The sequence below is a fragment of the Moschus berezovskii genome, chromosome 5 (genome assembly GCF_049115385.1).
Source record: "Moschus berezovskii isolate FMDL1 chromosome 5, NW_MosBer_1.0, whole genome shotgun sequence".
NCBI classification, from domain to species: domain Eukaryota; kingdom Metazoa; phylum Chordata; class Mammalia; order Artiodactyla; family Moschidae; genus Moschus; species Moschus berezovskii.
The window spans coordinates 67,273,893-67,292,077 of NC_142464.1; the positions used below are offsets into that span (position 1 = coordinate 67,273,893).

Consider the following 18,185-nt stretch of genomic DNA (forward strand, 5'->3'; position numbering starts at 1 on the left):
AACCAGAGACCAAATCGCCAACATCCGCTGGATCATGGAGAAAGCAAGAAAGTTCCAGAAAAACATCTATTTCTGCTTCGTTGACTATGCCAAAGCCTTTGACTGTGTGGATCACAATAAACTGTGGAACATTCTGAGAGAGATGGGAATCCCAGACCACCTGACCTGCCTCTTGAGAAACCTGTATGCAGGTCAGGAAGCAACAGTTAGAACTGGACATGGAACAACAGACTGGTTCCAAATAGGAAAAGGAGTACGTCAAGGTTGTATCTTGTCACCCTGCTTATTTAACTTATATGCAGAGTACATCATGAGGAACGCTGGGCTGGAAGAAGCACAAGCTGGAATCAAGATTGCTGGGGAAAATATCAACAACCTCAGATATGCAGATGACACCACCCTTATGGCAGAAAGTGAAGAGGAACTCAAAAGCCTCTTGATGAAAGTGAAAGAGCAGAGTGAAAACGTTGGCTTGAAGCTCAACATTCAGAAAACGAAGATCATGGCATCTGGTCCCATCACTTCATGGGAAATAGATGGGGAAACAGTGGAAACAGTGTCAGACTTTATTTTTGGGGGCTGCAAAATCACTGCAGATGCTGATTGCAGCCATGAAATTAAAAGACACCTACTCCTTGGAAAGAAAGTTATGACCAACCTAGATAGCATATGAAAAAGGAGAGATATTACATTGACAACAAAAGTCCGTCTAGTCAAGGCTATGGTTTTTCCCATGGTCATGTATGGATGTGAGAGTTGGACTGTGAAGAAAGCTGATCGCCGAAGAATTGATGCTTTTGAACTGTGGTGCTGGAGAAGACTCTTGAGAGTCCCTTGGACTGCAAGGAGATCCAACCAGTCCATTCTAAAGGAGATCAATCCTGGGTGTTCATTGGAAGGGCTGATGCTAAAGCTGAAACTCCAATACTTTGGCCACCTCATGCGACGAGTTGACTCACTGGAAAAGAGTCTGATGCTGGGAGGGATTGGGGGTGGGAGGAGAAGGGGACGACAGAGAATGAGTTGGCTGGATGGCATCACTGACTTGATGGACATGAGATTGAGTGAACTCCGGGAGTTGGTGATGGACAGGGAGGCCTGGCGTGCTGTGATTCATGGTGCGCAAAGAGTCGGACACGACTAAGTGAGTGAACTGAACTGAAAGCAGGGAATAAGGCCTCTTAAACTATGTTGGGAAAAGAGTCCACTTGAAGACCTGGCAAACAAGCCTTGGCTGTGATTTGATTTCCCACGTGGTTCCAAGAAGAGAGAACACGGGTGTGTGCCGTCAGAAGTATTTTGGTACATATTTCTCTCAGCTGCGCTTTCTCTTTGGGAATTAATACTCTGGTCTTCTGGTTTTATGAACTGTTGGTGTGAGCTGGGTTACACAACCATAGATCCTGCTGCCATTGCAGGAGGCTGAGCCAAGAGGACTGAAGGAAGGCACTGGACCACGTAAGTTACCTCTGTGAACCTGTGTGGCCTTGTGGGCAGCGACCCAACTGGGCTTGGGCCTCGCCTGCCATGTTCCTTCAAAGCGGACCAGGTACTGAAATGGAACTGTCGAGATTGTTTCCTTGTGACTTTGGCAAAGCTAGTGTGATTGCCTTAAAGAAAATAAAGGTAACAATGAGGCAATAAAGGTATACTTCGATGTACTTTGAAAAATAGAAAGGACTGCTAAGTGCGACACAAAGTATTTTTACCAGCGTCTTTTAAAGCCCCCCGGAGGACACTGCTCAAAATTTAGTGGGACCTGTGTATGCACTCAGCAGGCACAGGCTGTGGTTAGCTAACCTCTCAAACGATGACCTCTGTGCTGCCTTCTCTCCTTCACTTTGAGAGACTCAGCCACAGCTTTGTGGAGATAATGGCAATAACTGTCTAACCTGTTACCCACAGAGTACTCAGTTTCCTCATAAGAGCCTCTCTAAAAATGGATGAATTCAAGTTAATCCTCACAGATTACTTTGGGCAAGACAGATGTGGACGTTCTCAGATGGTTTGGTGATTCTTATTCAGTTCTCTAAGCTGGCTTCAAAAAACCCTTTCCATCTTAATTATTTATTCTAATTGTCATCAGTTCAGTTCAGTTGCTCAGTCATGTCCAACTCTTTGTGACCCCATGGACTGCAGCATGCCAGGCTTCCCTGTCTGCCCCAACTCCCGGAGCTTACTCAGACTCATGTCCATCGTGTTGGTGATGCCATCCAACCATCTCATCCTCTATCATCCCCTTCTCCTCCTGCCTTCAATCTTTCCCAGCATCAGGGTCTTTTCAAATGGGTCAGTTCTTCGCATCAGGTGGCCAAAGTATTGGAGTTTCAGCTTCAGCATCAGTCCTTCCAGTGAACACCCAGGACTGATCTCCTTTAGGATGGACTGGTTGGATCTCCTTGCAGTCCATGGGACTCTCAAGAGTCTTCTCCAACACCACAGTTCAAAAGCATCAATTCTTCGGTGATCAGCTTTCTTCACAGTCCAACTCTCACATCCATACATGACCACTGGCAAAACCATAGCTTTGACTAGACGGACCTTTGTTGTCAAAGTAATGTCTCTGCTTTTTAATATACTGTCTAGGTTGGTCACAACTTTTCTTCCAAAGAACAACCATCTTTTAATTTCATGGCTGCAATCACCATCTACAGTGATTGTGGAGCCCCCAAAAATAATGTCTCTCACTGTTTCCATTGTTTCCCTATCTATTTGCCATGAAGTGATGGGACCAGATGCCATGATCTTCGTTTTCTGAATGTTGAGTTTTAAGCCAGCCTTTTCACTTTCCTCTTTAACTTTCATCAAGAGGCTTTTTAGTTCTTCTTTGCTTTCTGCCATAAAGGTGTTGTCAGCTGCATATCTGAGGTTATTGATATTTCTTCCGGCAGTCTTGATTCCAGCTTGTGCTTCATCCAGCCCAGCATTTCTCATGTTGTACTCTGCATGTAAGTTAAATAAGCAGGGTGACAATATATAGCCTTGACGTACTCCTTTTCCTATTTGGAACCAGTCTGTTGTTCCATGTCCGGTTCTAACTGTTGCTTCTTGGCCTGCATAGAGATTTCTTAGGAGGCAGGTCAGGTGGTCTGGTATTCCCATCTCTTGAAGAATTTTACACAGTTTGTTGTGATCCACATTGTTAAAGGCTTTAGCATCGTCAATAAAGCAGAAGTAGATGTTTTTCTCCAACTCTCTTGCTTTTTCTACAATCCAGCGGATGTTGGCAATTTGATCTCTGGTTCCTCTGCCTTTTCTAAATCCAGCTTGAACATCTGGGCGTTCATGGTTCACATATTGTTGAAGCCTGGCTTGGAGAATTTTGAGCATTACTTTGCTAGCATGTGCTGCTGCTGCTGCTAAGTTGCTTCAGTCGTGTCCGACTCTGTGCATCCCCATAGACTGCAGCCCACCAGGCTCCCCCATCCCTGGGATTCTCCAGGCAAGAACACTGGAGTGGGTTGCCATTTCCTTCTCCAATGCATGAAAGTGAAAACTGAAAGTGAAGCCACTCAGTCAGATGAGTGCAACTGTGCGGTAGTTTGAGCATTCTTTGGCATTGCCTTTCTTTGGGATTGGAATGAAAACTGACCTTTTCCATTCTTGTGGCCACTGCTGAGTTTTCCAAATTTGTTGGCATATTGAGTGCAGCACTTTCACAGCATCATCTTTCAGGATTTGAAATAGTTCAACTGGAATTCCATCACCTCCACTAGTTTTTTTCATAGTGATGGCCCACTTAACTTCGCATTCCAGGATGTCTGGCTCTAGGTGAGTGATCATACCATCATGTTTATCTGGGTCATGAAGATCTAATTGTCATAGGAATATAAAATTTCAGTATTGCTATGCATCATTCTGACCTTTCCATCACATGAAAACATGGGCACTTTTGTGCAAGCCCAAGATAGCTAGTAGTCTTTTAGGGCTAATAGAACCAATTATGATGCCTTAAAATACATTTCCATTATTCAAGGTGCCAAGTCCCTACTATGTTCAAAGCTCCATCTGTTTTTATTAACAGTGATCCTAAAACTACTCAGCTGTTCCAAATCTGGCCAGTGAGAGAATCAAATGTGGATGGGCGTGGGGGGGGGAGACTGCAGAATGATCTAGAATTAGCAATTAAAGAGGGAAGAAAGCTTCTTGAACAGATAGGTGCTAATATTCCGAGCCATTGACTCAATGTCAACTCATTGACACTGCAGGTATCCTTAATACTCCAAGGAATGAAACTGATGAAGTGTTTAACCATTCTCCTTTTGTTATTTTGGGTAGGCATTATCAAAAGTTATAGTTTGGGAGGAAAAGGTCTTTGTAAGATGACAGCAGCCATTCTTTCAACATAGACAACACAGGGTTGTATTTATTTCACAAATATTTATTGGGTACCCGTTATGAACTCTTCTATACACTGTACTATGAGCTGGGGATGCAGCAATGAGTATTATCAGATAGTGTCCTGATCTCAAGGTGCTAACTGGCTCACAGGAGAGACATCAATAAATATTAACGGAAGCAAAAGAACAACAGTGATAATTGCCACCAAAAAAGATGTGTTATGTTGTGAGGGTGTAGTTTACCTTGTCCACCAAATCTGAGACACTTCCCTGAGAAAAGGTTAGTTAAGCCAAGATTAACAAGATTAACTAAAGGCAGGGTTGGAGTTAATCAGACAAAGGCAGGGTGGGAAAGGGGAAGGTGTGCAAGGGAGGTGGCAACTGGGGGTAGGATGGGTCAGGCAGGGAAAGTTTTTGCAAAGATGAAGATGTTTATCTGCAAAGTGTTTTACCCTGTTTTTTCAGATCTGGCACAAATGGCTGTCACATAGAGTCATTCAATGAATGAATAGAGTAAATCATCTTATTTAGCCTATGGATTTCCTCCTACATGTAGAGTCACTCTCTGTTTCTTGATCTATTCTGTAACCAAGCAGATGGCTATAACCTTTACTGTTTTATGAACCCAAATCTGTATTTTAAGAGTCATAAATATTAAGCAAGTAAAAATTAAATGTTCGTGTTGTCTTGCTTGGTTGCTGGACATCTGGTACCAGTAATTTATCTTCTACATAAAACTGAAACCTGCTTAATCTTTATACTGGCCTTAAACATGTTGCAAATTATAATTTTACACTGCCATCAGTTTTATTTGGGAGTAATATATATTACAAGGTCATCCGCCTCCTTTTGGCATTTAGCAATTCTCATTCATGATAAAACTCCATTTTCTTTGATTGGTGGTTCTTCAGAACCCACCCACATTAACTGTCAGTGCTGAAATGTTACTTTGGGGATGACTCACACTGTCTCACACAAGCTCCTGCTTCATTATAGAGAACATGTTTCATCTCAGTTTCCAGCTCTTTTACACCTAAAGGGTGAGAAGAGTTTTGATCTGAACCAGCAGTAAACTTCCCGGTTCATCATTGCCATTAAGTGATGTGCTGGAAAGTGCAACCACTGGTTAAAATTGAGTTTGAACCCTGACCCTGCTAGGATCTGGCAGTGGGTCAGTTACTTTAAACTCTCTTAGCTTCCATTTTTCTCATCAGGAAAAAAAAAGTAAGGTTCTTATGAAATGATATAAAATGATTGTGTGAAAGTACTGTGCACATCAAGGGGGGTTACTGAGTTTGTACAGTGTAATTAGCTTTTCTTCTCCTAAGGAACCAAGGGTTGTATCTCCTGAATGGTGGCCTCAGCTCTGTGAAGGCAGAAACTGCACTGAGGTACGACCACTGTGTCAGCAATGCTTAGCACCGTTTCTGGCCCAGAGTAAGTGTTCAATATATTTTGGTTGAGTACTTGAAAGTGAAAAATTTCAAGTTTTAAAGATCTCACCATTTTTGATAGACATGGTGTGGAAAGAGATGATAGAACTCCCTTGACTGACCCATGCAGTGGAGGCTCAGCTCCTAGGAACCTGCTGTCGTGCATGTAGATATTTGTTTGTTGGCTATCCAGTATGTGGCCATCTCAGGGGCACTCTCAAGTATGCAGGAAGTTAGAGGGGCAGACATCCCCTCTCCCTGCTTCCTGGTACCCAGATTACCAATCTGTGCCTTCATTCAGTCAACCAGATACCCCTCCGTGGGCCTTGCAATCCTGGACAGTGAGGCAAACTGGCTGGGTGGTCAAAGGGGAGCTCTGGCAACCCAGAGGGAGCATCTGGTGTGGATATCAGCAGAGGCATTCTCAACAGACCATTCCTATGGGGTAACACCAGTTGGGTTTGGGCTGCCTATCCTCCCTCAACTCCTGCACAAGCTTAGATTACCTAATGTTCTTGTTGCTTCCATGGGTTCTCTCCTGATTTTCCCATAAATTTCCTTTCTGCCAAATCAGCCAAGTTGATTTCTATTGTCTGCCCCCAATGATTCAAATACACCACCCTGGCCTTCATCTCCCAAGGGAGTCAACTCATTAAGCACTGTTTTCATGGGTGAATCTCCAAGTTACTTTTGCATGGTTCTCAAGATTTCTTCAAAATGTTTTTTATTATCCTTTGATATCCTTAGCAGTTCTACAAAGTGCATTTTATGTTCTTTAATGAAATGAAATTATGTTCCCTTGATCACTCCGTCTCTCCATTTGTTTTCACCTTTCCCCACCCCCAAGGTTCATTTCTCATTCAACTGCTCCTTTTACTCTACATTCATTTCCCCTTAGGGTTTGTGCAATTTAATAAGCTTTTATTGTGCATGAACTACATGCCAGGTACTATGCTAGGGACAAGAATCCAAAGATGAATAAGACAGAGTCATCACCTGTGTGAAAAGAATATAGTCAAGTGAATAAAATGTAAAATAGATGAACGCCAAGGCAGGCAACAGAAGGCATCACACTTCCCCCAAGCAAGGGAGAAAATATTAGAGACACATAGAAGCTTGAGAATTGATTCTGTATGACATCTCTTTCTATAGCAATGAGGCTTATTTATTTCACCCGTGCTCACCGCGCCCCCAGCACGTGCCAGGCCCCGTGCAGTGCAAGGGTGTATTTCTCTCTTATCTTCTTGAGGGTGTGAGCTATCTATATCTCTGTGTGTATGTGTGTCACAATACTTACTTTGTGATACATGAACAACTGAAGAGACCTTCTGGAACGAACAGGCAGGGCTGACAGCAAGCTGCTCTGCTGAATGTGACTACAGTCACTGCTCTCTTTGAACTACATTTTTTTTTCTTTTTCACTCATGTTACTGCTTCTCCGGAGAACCAGGCTGGCACATTTTTCCCCTTAGATTCTCACTGTTGCCGATCATCCATCATTACAAAGAGAGGCCTTAGAAACAGCACTCGGGGGAGACATTATTTCCTTCCCATTTCTCTCTCAGAAAGAGCAACTTATCATGGGAGGGGGGAAACTGCATTTAGGTTAAAGGAATATTTGTAACAAGAAAGCATCTGCTTCTTCCTCCCTTTAAGATGCTAAGCTTCCAAAGACCTCTTGGTTTTAAAAAAGGCCATCACCCCTTGGCCCACTCTAAACATTAATATTATATGCCTGGTAATAAAGTCAGAGGATTTTTAACGAGAACCATTAAAGGGAAAGGCTGGCTGAGGCAGATTTCTCTGGTACATGAAAATCACAGGCTCATAAATAGAACCTGTGAGGTGAGTCTTGTGGTTAGCTAGTACTTTAAATTTGTGCTTCCCCTGATTATATGGGTTGACAGGGGAACTACTGACTTTTTCTCAGGCAAGGCTACAGGGCTCAGAATTATGACTTAAAATGAGAAAGTACCAGAATTCCTAAGTCAACCCAAAGCCCAGGAGCACTGGGTTAAGACATGCCTGGCCCATGAATGGCAGGCACAGGCAGTGGATAAGAAGGGCGAGCAGAGGCTATGCCACAAAGAAACAATACTTTTGCCATTTGAAACCACCCTATGTTATCTATTTCATTCATCAAACAAAATTGGCACTGACAGCATGCAGGTTTCATCAGCCTTTCCCTCATTTTTGTTGTTATTGTCCAAGTCACCCAGTTGTATGTGACTCTTTGCAACCCCATGGACTGCCGCATGCCAGGCCTCCCCGTCCCTCACCTTCACACAGAGTTTGCCCAAGTTCATGTACGTTGCTGATGTCAGATGATGACCGCTAAAGCTTCTTTATTCACCATAGGTTAACCATTTTACTGCTAATGATGACAGTAAAAAGTCTCTTTTAAATTGAGCTCTTAAGGGGCTGCTGCTGCTGCTGCTGCTAAGTCACTTCAGTCGTGTCCGACTCTGTGTGACCCCATAGACGGAAGCCCACCAGGCTCCCCCGTCCCTGGGATTCTCCAGGCAAGAACACTGGAGTGGGTTGCCATTTCCTTCTCCAATGTGTGAAAGTGAAAAGTGAAAGTGAAGTCCCTCAGTCGTGTCTGACCCCTAGCAACCCCACGGACTGCAGCCTACCAGGCTCCTCCATCCATGGGATTTTCTAGGCAAGAGTACTGGAGTGGCTTGCCATTGCCTTCTCCGTCTTAAGGGGCACCCAACCCAATTTTCCCCTCAAATTAGGGCTCTGAGTACCTCCCAGTTTAAAAAGCTAAGAAAGTTCCCAGAGCATATTTTCCAGTGAAATTCTGTGCAAATCTCCATGTGGTTACAAATGTAGTGTGTTTCCTTTCATTTTTGAAAATTGTTTACACTGCAGACATGAAGCTTCCTTATCGAACTTCTCACAAAACGTGAAGGCACCTGCTCCCAGGCTGTGCACCAAGAGCTGTGGTAACACCAGTCATAATTCTGTGGTTTTCTAAGTCGAGGACATTATTGCTCCCTGATGAAGAAGTTTTGCCCATGTTGTATTCTCTCTTTCTCTTTAATATGGTTTGACAATTTGAATTCAGAAAGAGGCTTCACAATTAGAAGAATGAGATCGAACCACAGCATCTGTGCTCACAGCCCCCTCAGCTGCTCTAATTAGGATTCCCTTATTCCATTTCTAGCTCTCAGGAGAGGACAGGGGACTTTTTAATTGGGGCTATTAGACGTTCTCTTTGTACAATGACACCCTCTGCTAAGTGAAGGCTCCAGCAAAACCATGCCCACTCTGCAATTACTTCTTGCAATTCCAAGGAATAATGGTATCTTGTCTCATTTAAAAATAAACCTGAGGCTTATTCCTTATTGCTTTCTCTCCTCTGCCTACTCACATGAATTTCTTCTTGCCAATTAAGCCAACTTTCCATTATTTAAGGAGGTAGTTTTTATCATAACTGTCCCCTGATAATAAGACACATTAAACTGGATTTTATTTGCTCATGGCTCCTTTCTTCCAGCTACAAGACTAATTTAAATGAGCTCAGATCACTCGATCTTGTGTCTAGAGTGAAATGGTGATGCACTGGAATTTCATAGGCAGTGCTCTGTTTGGATATCACAGAACTTACCTGAAATAACCCGCACGTTCAATGTTCGTAGTTTCTCAGAATCACTTCCTTGTAAGAGGACAGATGTAGGTTTGTATTTATGACCTATTCCAAGAAAAGATATTAAATATTTAGATGATAAGCAAGCATATTCTTAATATATATACCCCATGTTGGTTCCAAGGATTACCAAGGAAAATGGGCCATTCATAGCAGAGCCTGGAGTAATAAGACGTTGAGCTTTTTCTTATTGTTATTTTCCATTAACAAGTAGATACTTTCTAAAACCAATGGCTTCTCCACTGCCATAAATGCCATTGTGCATCTATTCTTATATGCAGAATATTATTTTGTTATGTATAATAGATATGATATACAGAATACTTGACGTATATTTAATATTTAATGTCCTAAATGGCACGATAATTTTCACTACTTTATATGTTGGATTTGCAAGGCAAGCGTTTGAAAGCCGGTAATCCTGTCATTAAGGTAGATGTTCCTAAAAACATAATGTCACTCCCCACTATTGATCTCTTTCTAGACATTTTCTCTATCTGGTTTCTATCTCTCTCTTTTCTAATATGTAAATTGGCTTAAAGCTCAACATTCAGAAAACTAAGATCATGGCATCTGGTCCCATCACTTCATGGCAGATAGATGGAAAAACAGTGGAAACAGTGGCTGACTTTATTTTTCTGGGCTCCAAAATCACTGCAGATGGTGATTGCAGCCATGAAATCAAAAGATGCTTACCCCTTGGAAGGAAAGTTATAACCAACCTAGATAGCATATTGAAAAACAGAGACATTACTTTGTCCACAAAGGTCCATCTAGTCAAGGCTATGGTTTTTCCAGTGGTCATGTATGGATGTGAGAGTTGGACTCTGAAGAAAGCTGAGTGCCGAAGAATTGATGCTTTTGAACTGTGGTGTTGGAGAAGACTCTTGCGAGTCCCTTGGACTGCAAGGAGATCCAACCAGTCCATCCTAAAGGAGATCAATCCTGGGCGTTCATTGGAAGGACTGATGTTGAAGCTGAAACTCCAATACTTTGGCCACCTGATGCAAAGAGCTGACTCATTTGAAAAGACCCTGATGCTGGGAAAGATTGAGGGCAGGAGGAGAAGGGGACAACAGAGGATGAGATGGTTGGATGGCATCACCGACTCAGTGGAGTTGAGTCTGGGTGAACTCTGGGAGTTGGTGATAGACAGGGAGGCCTGGCGTGCTGCGATTCATGGGGTCGCAAAGAGTCGGACACGACTGAGCGACTGAACTGAACTGAACCATTCATAGAAAAATAGATCAAGAAACTCAAAACTATGCTCTATTTCAAATGACACACATTTATCTAAAATAATAAAAAATATTTTATTTAAAATAATAAAAACTAGAAAAACCCTGGGTCTTAATTCTAATTCTGTCATTTTATTACTATATCACTTTGGACAACACACTTAATCTCTCTGAGCCTCAGAGGTTTTTTTAATCTATAAAATAAAAGAAATAGAACATGTCCTGTCTGTATACTTTGAGAATCTAGTAAAAAAAAAAAAAAAACCTCATGGGAATGCTCTGCAAATATTTATTCTACAAATGAAGAATATTGATGTTATTACTGACCAATGTGTTAGAACCTCATATACTAATGTACCAATGACAAGACGATATGAAACTGTCTTCAAAAATATCTCCAACAAACACTTAGACAAATTAATTAATGACACTTTCACTCAAACCTAGAGGCAACCATTTGCTCTGCCTACTAACTTGGCCTTGCCTGGTAAAGAAAACAAGAGTCTTGGGAAATACTCCACCAGCACAATACTACTATCCTTTATTGAGAACTACTTCTTATGTAATCTCTCTAGTTCAATCCTTACCTCAACCCTGTGTAAGAATGGTGATTAATCTCATTTTACAGAGGCGGAAAGGAAAACTCAACTATGGTAAGTAATTTTCACAAAGTCACATAAATAGTATTAACACTAGGATTCTAAACTAAGTACCCATCTTCAAAGCCTAATCTTGTAATGATACACTTTATACTATCTTTAAGAGACCAACTACTCATCAGGTTTAATATTCAGCCAGTATGTTCATGGGTACACACCAGAAGGGTCATGTATACATACTCAAACAGCAGTAGGGTCAGTATATACATGAGTACATACCATAGGACCGCAACAGTAATTGACAGTCAATGTCTGTTCTGATAGGTAGATGCCCTTGTCATACTTAATCAGTTGTTAATTCTTTTTGAATATCATCCCTACTATCCTTATTTCCAACTACACATCATAGTGCTTCACAGTCAAAAATCTATTTTCTCCCCCACACTTATTATAGATTGACTCTTGCTCATCCTCATCACCTAGAGCCTAGAGCTTCCAATTCTGAAATCCTTTATCACCATTCCCTATTCTTCTACCCCTCTTCTGCCTCACTCCACCACGCTCTGCTCAATCTCCAGTCCACCAACTCCTTCCAATTAACCCAGCCTTTCCTCCCCCTCCTAATCACCTGTCTGGGCTGGAGAAAGACACAGGAAACTCCGTGAGTGCTGGCACTGTCTTATCTATGCTTATGTCCCTTGAGTTACCTAGAATCACCACTTAAATACACAGAAGCCTAGTAAGTGGTAAATTGAACCAAAAAAAGAAACGGAATCTACAGATAAGATTAGGGACTACTGGACACCAGATAAATTATCCCCAAAAATGAATTTTTCAGTACTTACTCTGCCACTTCTGCACTCTTCTGTGGCCTTCAAGTATTTTGTGCATAATGAAGATGAGCAAAACTATAAAAACTAATAGAACTAGAACATACCAAGTGATCTTCATGGAACAGATAGAATCTGCAAAGAAAAGTGTAGCAAAAATACAGTAAAATGGGATGCAGCAGATAAGAGGCACTATGGTCATACAGCTGGATTCTACTGTATATCCTGTCCATAACTGAGAAGTTGAATATATAACCATCACTGTCACAGGGTCACTTGCTTTCCTGAGTTTTTTCCTAACATACTAAATGAAGAAACGTGACCAAGTGGTTTCCAGGGATTTGCTTATTATCATTTCAAAATTCTAGAATTAATTTCACTTCTCGGTTATGTCGATGCTAGTTTTGCTGTCACTAGGTTGGAATCACAACAGGCAGAATACCAGCATCAGAGCCACTCGTGATTAACAATTTGACACTGGGCCAAGCAACCAAAAAAATGTGCCCTCCAATCAAAGATGCAATGAGTAAGATGAGGATGGGGAAGAAAGGTAAAGACAAAGAAAGTGGCTGGATTGAGGCATGTAAGAGGCCTGAGTAGATGATTAATCAGACCTTCTTTCCACAGGGGCTCACTTGGCAATGATCAAATCAAATGCAAGCATTAGTTACAAATGTAGTTACCCTCGCCCAGACTGAAGAAGGATACAGGTAAAAAAATTGTTCATTCAAATGACAGTGAGGCAACAAGGAAGGAAAATCATCATCAGTGACAGCTTAGCAAGATCTCCTTTCGTCCCATAAGCACACACTGGCCAGTAGACCCAGGAATCAGTAACTTAAAGGAGAGTGACTTTCTTATGTCCAGAACACCATTGTCTACTGACATTCTAAACCAACATATGTACCCTCTTCCTTGCATGTAAATCACAGGTAGTACTTATTCACCTTAGCAGGATATATAACTTGTTTTTACCCTTGGGTGACTGTCCTTCTGGGGCTCATGATCTGGGTATCCCTTTCAAAGGCCCCTCTACTCCATGTGCATTTGTCCATTAAATAGTCAGTCAACATTTAATTTAAAGAAGAGGCTGAATGGAGAAGGTAGTGGTTGACTGGGATGGCAGCACTCAGCCTCCCCAGTATCAGTCCATGCTGTTTAGTGGCCAGACTTCCATATCTCACTCAGCAAAATAAAAGCATGCAGTTAACTGGCACAGAAGATGTACAATACCAGCAGGCCAAGGTGGGCCCAATACCAAGGTATCATTGGGCAATGATCAGCCATGAAAAAAGAACTGTGCGTTCACCAACATCATACTGCAATAGCAAAATGTACACAGCTGGGACCAAGCTAGCCAGTGTACCCACCAAAGCACCAGTGAGAACAGACGAGTATGTCTCCCTACCCTCCCTACCCCCATCCCTGAAACCATCTTGGAGAGAACCAAGGGGAAATGGATAGGAATCTGAAAAAAATCTAGAGACAGGTTAAATTATTGTTTCAGAGTAAATTTACCAGACTAAACTTAGCTTCCCCTGCCCACTGGCAGATAGGACTTCGAAAGGAGATCAACGTAGTCCTTGTACAGCAGAATAAAACATAAATTTTCACTCTTCTACATATGGCAAGATAGGTATACTTTTTCCCAAATACAAGACTACATAGTTGTATACCACTGATAACTTCCTGATTTATGTACCCAAAAAAGCTGTCAAGTACTACTTCATTTTGGAATTTTTGAATTTTTCCATTAACACAAAAATTCTCATAATATTGCAATGGTTATTTCTTCTTAATGTTTTAGAAAATATAAAAAGCAACTAGATAGATACATAAACGGACATGGAAATATATTTAAGTTTTAAGTATCTGTCATCCAAACCTCTCTATATTTCAGATTTCATCATAGTCACCTTCTCTATATGGCCTTTTCAGAACCTCCACCCTGATTCTCCCACCATCTGTTCAGATTTTCTCATATTGTCTCCCACCCTCCCTACACATACACACACCTTGAAATACCCTCTAAATGCAGAGACTTAGGGCCTCAGGCAAACTAACTCACTATTTGAAGTCTTATATTTCACTTTAAAAATGCATATATTCATATGTTTGTGTTTGTTTTAATATAAATATAATATTTTATTTATTTTTTTTTTTCTGTCTCTCTCTACCATTCTTTCTTTCTTTCTTTCTTTCTTTCTTTATTTTTTTGAACAGAGGAAAATTTATGCGTCGAACCTGGACTGGTCACTTATGATAATATACATGCTACAATTCCATTCTCCCCAATCATTCCACCTTCACCCTCTCCCACAGAGTCCCAAAGACTGTTCTAAATGCCTATGTCTCTTTTATACATTCAATGCAATCCCTATCAAGCTACCAACAATATTTTTCACAGAACTAGAACAAATAATCTCAAAATTTGTATGGAAATACAAAAAACCTCGAATAGCCAAAGCAATTTTGAGGAAGAAGAATGGAACTGGGGGAATTAACCTGCCGGACTTCAGGCTCTATTACAAAGCCACAGTCATCAAGACAGTATGGTACTGGCATAAAGACAGAAATATAGATCAATGGAACAAAATAGAAAGCCCAGAGATAAACCCACGCTCCTATGGACACCTTATCTTCGACAAAGGAGGCAAGAATATAAAATGGAGAAAAGACAGTCTCTTTAACAAGTGGTGCTGGGAAAACTGGTCAGCCACTTGTAAAAGAATGAAACTAGAACACTTCCTAACACCATACACCAAAATAAACTCAAAATGGATTAAAGATCTAAATGTAAGACCAGAAACTATAAAATTCCTAGAGGAGAACGTAGGCAAAACACTCTCCGACATAATATAAATATAATATTTTAAAGGTCCTCTAAAATGATTAAAGCCTTAGAAAAGCATTCTAAGGCAATTTGAAACACTTCCATATATTTGGAACATCAGAAAACAGAGTAAATTATTCTAACATAGCACCTGTTACACTGATGACACTTACTTGACCATTTACATTTCTCTGTATCCTCAGTGCCTGGCACCCTGCTTGGCATACAGCAAGCACTCATTAAATGGTTATATCATGAAATGCTCTTCAAGAGTAGAGTTTATGGAACAAGTGAGGGCACCTTGTTTAGTAGTAAGGATCAATTGTGATACTATATATAATAGTATATACTATAGAAAATAAAAAATTATATAAATCCTATATAAAATCACTAATAAGAACATACTGTGTAGCACAGGGAACTTAATGAACTGTGGTGTCCTGGATGAAAAGGAAGTCCAAATGGGAGGGGATATATGCATATGTATGGCTGATTCCTTTTGCTGTATAGCAGATACTAACACAACACTGTAAAGCAACTATACCCCCAATAAAAATTAATTTTAAAAAGAATCAATTGTGTTAATTCAGAATAGGGTGACTAGGAATGTAATCAACCTTAAATAGAATTAATATATATGTGAGTTTTATCTTCCAGACTCCTACTTTTCCCTTGGAGTCCTCCAGTGACTCAAAATGCTTAATCTATACCCTGCTTATCTTCACAGGAGTACATCAAAAATCCCTTTTCCTCAGGTCTGTTTCCCAGCTCTAAGTGAGGACATGTTAAATCAATTCAAAATTTAATAGCATATCACAATGTACATGTATATTTACATTTAAAAAGAAATCTCACCCTTTAATACACAAGTGTGATAGTATTACTTCAAACACAGCTAATAGGCACTCCCAGAGTTATCCTAAGGCAGAGGGCCTTTGTAATGTTCCTCAAATAACAACCCATAGATGCCTTTGCCTCTGAGTACAGCTGTGCTCCACAAAAACACATTTTAAAAGAAAAATAAACAGGTAAAAGGGCTTTCTTTCTAGCCTTGTTCATCAATAAAATTCTTCAACTATTCAACTTAAAGTGAAGCTTACATGGTAGCCCTTACTTAAGTTTGTGTCTGTATTCTACTCTCCTTTTCCCTCTAATTTCCTTAAAAACTTACTTTTTGCATCCACTTCTAAATGGAAAGAAATGTTTATACAATTCTGTGGGTGTTCCATAATTCTACAAGTACGGTTTATAGATGTTGCCTCAGGTGGATCTTCCTCCTTGATTGCTGACCTTCCAGTGTGGGTTTTTAGATTACAGGTAAGATTATATTCCTCCAGGTGGCCAACCGTAGGAGTTACAGTGAATTTAAAATGTTGACAAGGTGAGTGAAAATTATTTGACTTCACTTCCATTGATCCTCTCATGATAAGAACTAGAAAGAGATTAAGAAAATGTTATTCACACACACAAAAACAGTAGTACATAGTAAGAAAACACATGCAACTCAAAGCTAAATCTCTTCCTTCCTGTACAAGAAAAGAGAAGAAACAAGAAGTTATCAGCCTAAAAGTAACAATTACAGTGCTTACACTTTTTTAAGAGTGTGAAAACTAGGTGAGATTGAAATACACTTGGAATCTGTCAAAGGAAAAAAACCATTTCCCTGATGACTTGTGGGGCAGATTATATTTTCCAAAATGGTCACAGCATTATTTCCCATCCCACATTATACTAGTTTGCTAGGGTTGTCATAACAAAGTACCATTAACTGGGTGACTTACACAACAGAAAGGTATTGTCTTACAGTTCTGGGAGCTACACTTTCAAGATTAAAGTGTTGACAAGGTTGCTTTCCTCTGAAGGCTGTGAGGAAAAATCTGTCCGTGCTTCCCTTCTAGCTTCTGGTGGTTTGGAGGCAGTCTTCAGTGTTCCTTGTCTTGTAGAACATCACCCTGATCTCTCTCAAATTTCCCCCTGCCCCCGCTTTTTTTAAAAATCAGGATGACAGTCATATTGAATGAGGGCCCACCCTAATGACTTTATCCATGAGATTCCCTCATGGCTCAGACGGTAAAGAATCTGCCTGCACTGCAGGAGACCCAGGTTCAATCCAATCTCAAAGGGTTGAAAAGATCCCTTAGAGAAGGGAATGGTTACCCACTCGAGTATTCTTGCCTGGAGAATTCCATGGACAGAGGAGCCTGGCAGGCTGCAGATTGTAAGGAGGCAAAGAGTCAGACACTGAGCGACTAACACTGTAACACATTAAACTGAACTACTTATATCTGCAACAACCCTATTTCCAAATAATGGCACATTCTGAGATACTGAGGTTAGAACTCCAATATAATTCAAACTGTAAGACACACGGTAACCTAAAACTTTGCCACTCCACCATAAATAAATGGAGTCTAATACTTTTCCTTTGAATCTCTGTGGTAGGATTTACCTACTTGTAACCAATCAAATCTAAAGGAGATCAATCCTGGCTGTTCATTGGAAGAACTGATGCTAAAGCTGAAACTCCAATACTCTGGCCACCTCATGCAAAGAGTTGACTCACTGGAAAAGAGTCTGATGCTGGGAGGGATTGGGGGTGGGAGGAGACGAGGACGACAGAGAATGAGATGGCTGGATGGCATCACCGACTCTGTGGACATGAGTTTGAGTGAACTCCGGGAGTTGGTGATGGACAGGGAGGCCTGGCGTGCTGTGATTCATGGGGTCGCAAAGAGTCGGACATGACTGAATAACTGAACTGAACTGAACCAATCAAATGCAGAGAAAATTACATCGTATGATAAGGCCAGAAAATACGAAGCAATTTCTACCTTGTTTTTTGGATCCCTAATGGTGGAGCCTTGGGCCACTAAGTAACAACGACTTAAAACCACCATGCTGTGAGGAAGCCCAAGCTAGCCCAAATACAAAGACCACATAGAAAAGCTCTGAGACTAAAAAAGAGAGAAAGGAAGGAAAGAAGAAAGAAAAAAGTTAAATGTTTGCTGTTGTTAGAGCTGCTCAGTTTGGGGGTGATTGCTACACAGCCATAGCATCTAGAATAACTTATCAATGCACTGCTTTACTTTTCAAGGAGGCAGGGAAGTAGAATCTGTGAGCTTCCAATTCTTAAAATACTTCATTGTTCTCTATCATGATGAAGGTATTTCCCCAAATTGCTTTCTGGTGAATTTGACCCAGAAGCCTGCAATTGTTACAGTAGTACTTGAATATGTGTGTATGTGTTTAGTTGCTTA

At 40.9% G+C, this 18,185-nt stretch overlaps 1 protein-coding gene across 9 annotated transcripts in view; it reads right to left on the reverse strand.

The window, feature by feature from the left end:
- The window catches only part of TMEM156 (transmembrane protein 156), a 46,083-nt gene that overhangs the window by 12,598 nt on the left and 15,300 nt on the right, over nucleotides 1–18,185 (reverse strand). For 5 of the 9 annotated variants that reach the window (XM_088836280.1, XM_055435087.2, XM_088836278.1 and 2 more), the window contains 4 exons: nucleotides 16,100–16,360; nucleotides 12,111–12,230; nucleotides 9,390–9,473; nucleotides 3,593–3,812 (listed from right to left, as the gene is read on the reverse strand). In XM_088836280.1, coding sequence (XP_088692406.1) covers nucleotides 3,593–3,812; nucleotides 9,390–9,473; nucleotides 12,111–12,230; nucleotides 16,100–16,360 — 685 coding nt within the window. The remainder of the gene's footprint in view (nucleotides 1–3,592; nucleotides 3,813–9,389; nucleotides 9,474–12,110; nucleotides 12,231–16,099; nucleotides 16,361–18,185) is intronic. The other 4 variants (XM_055435090.2, XM_055435089.2, XM_088836283.1 and 1 more) reach the window with 1 other exon arrangement.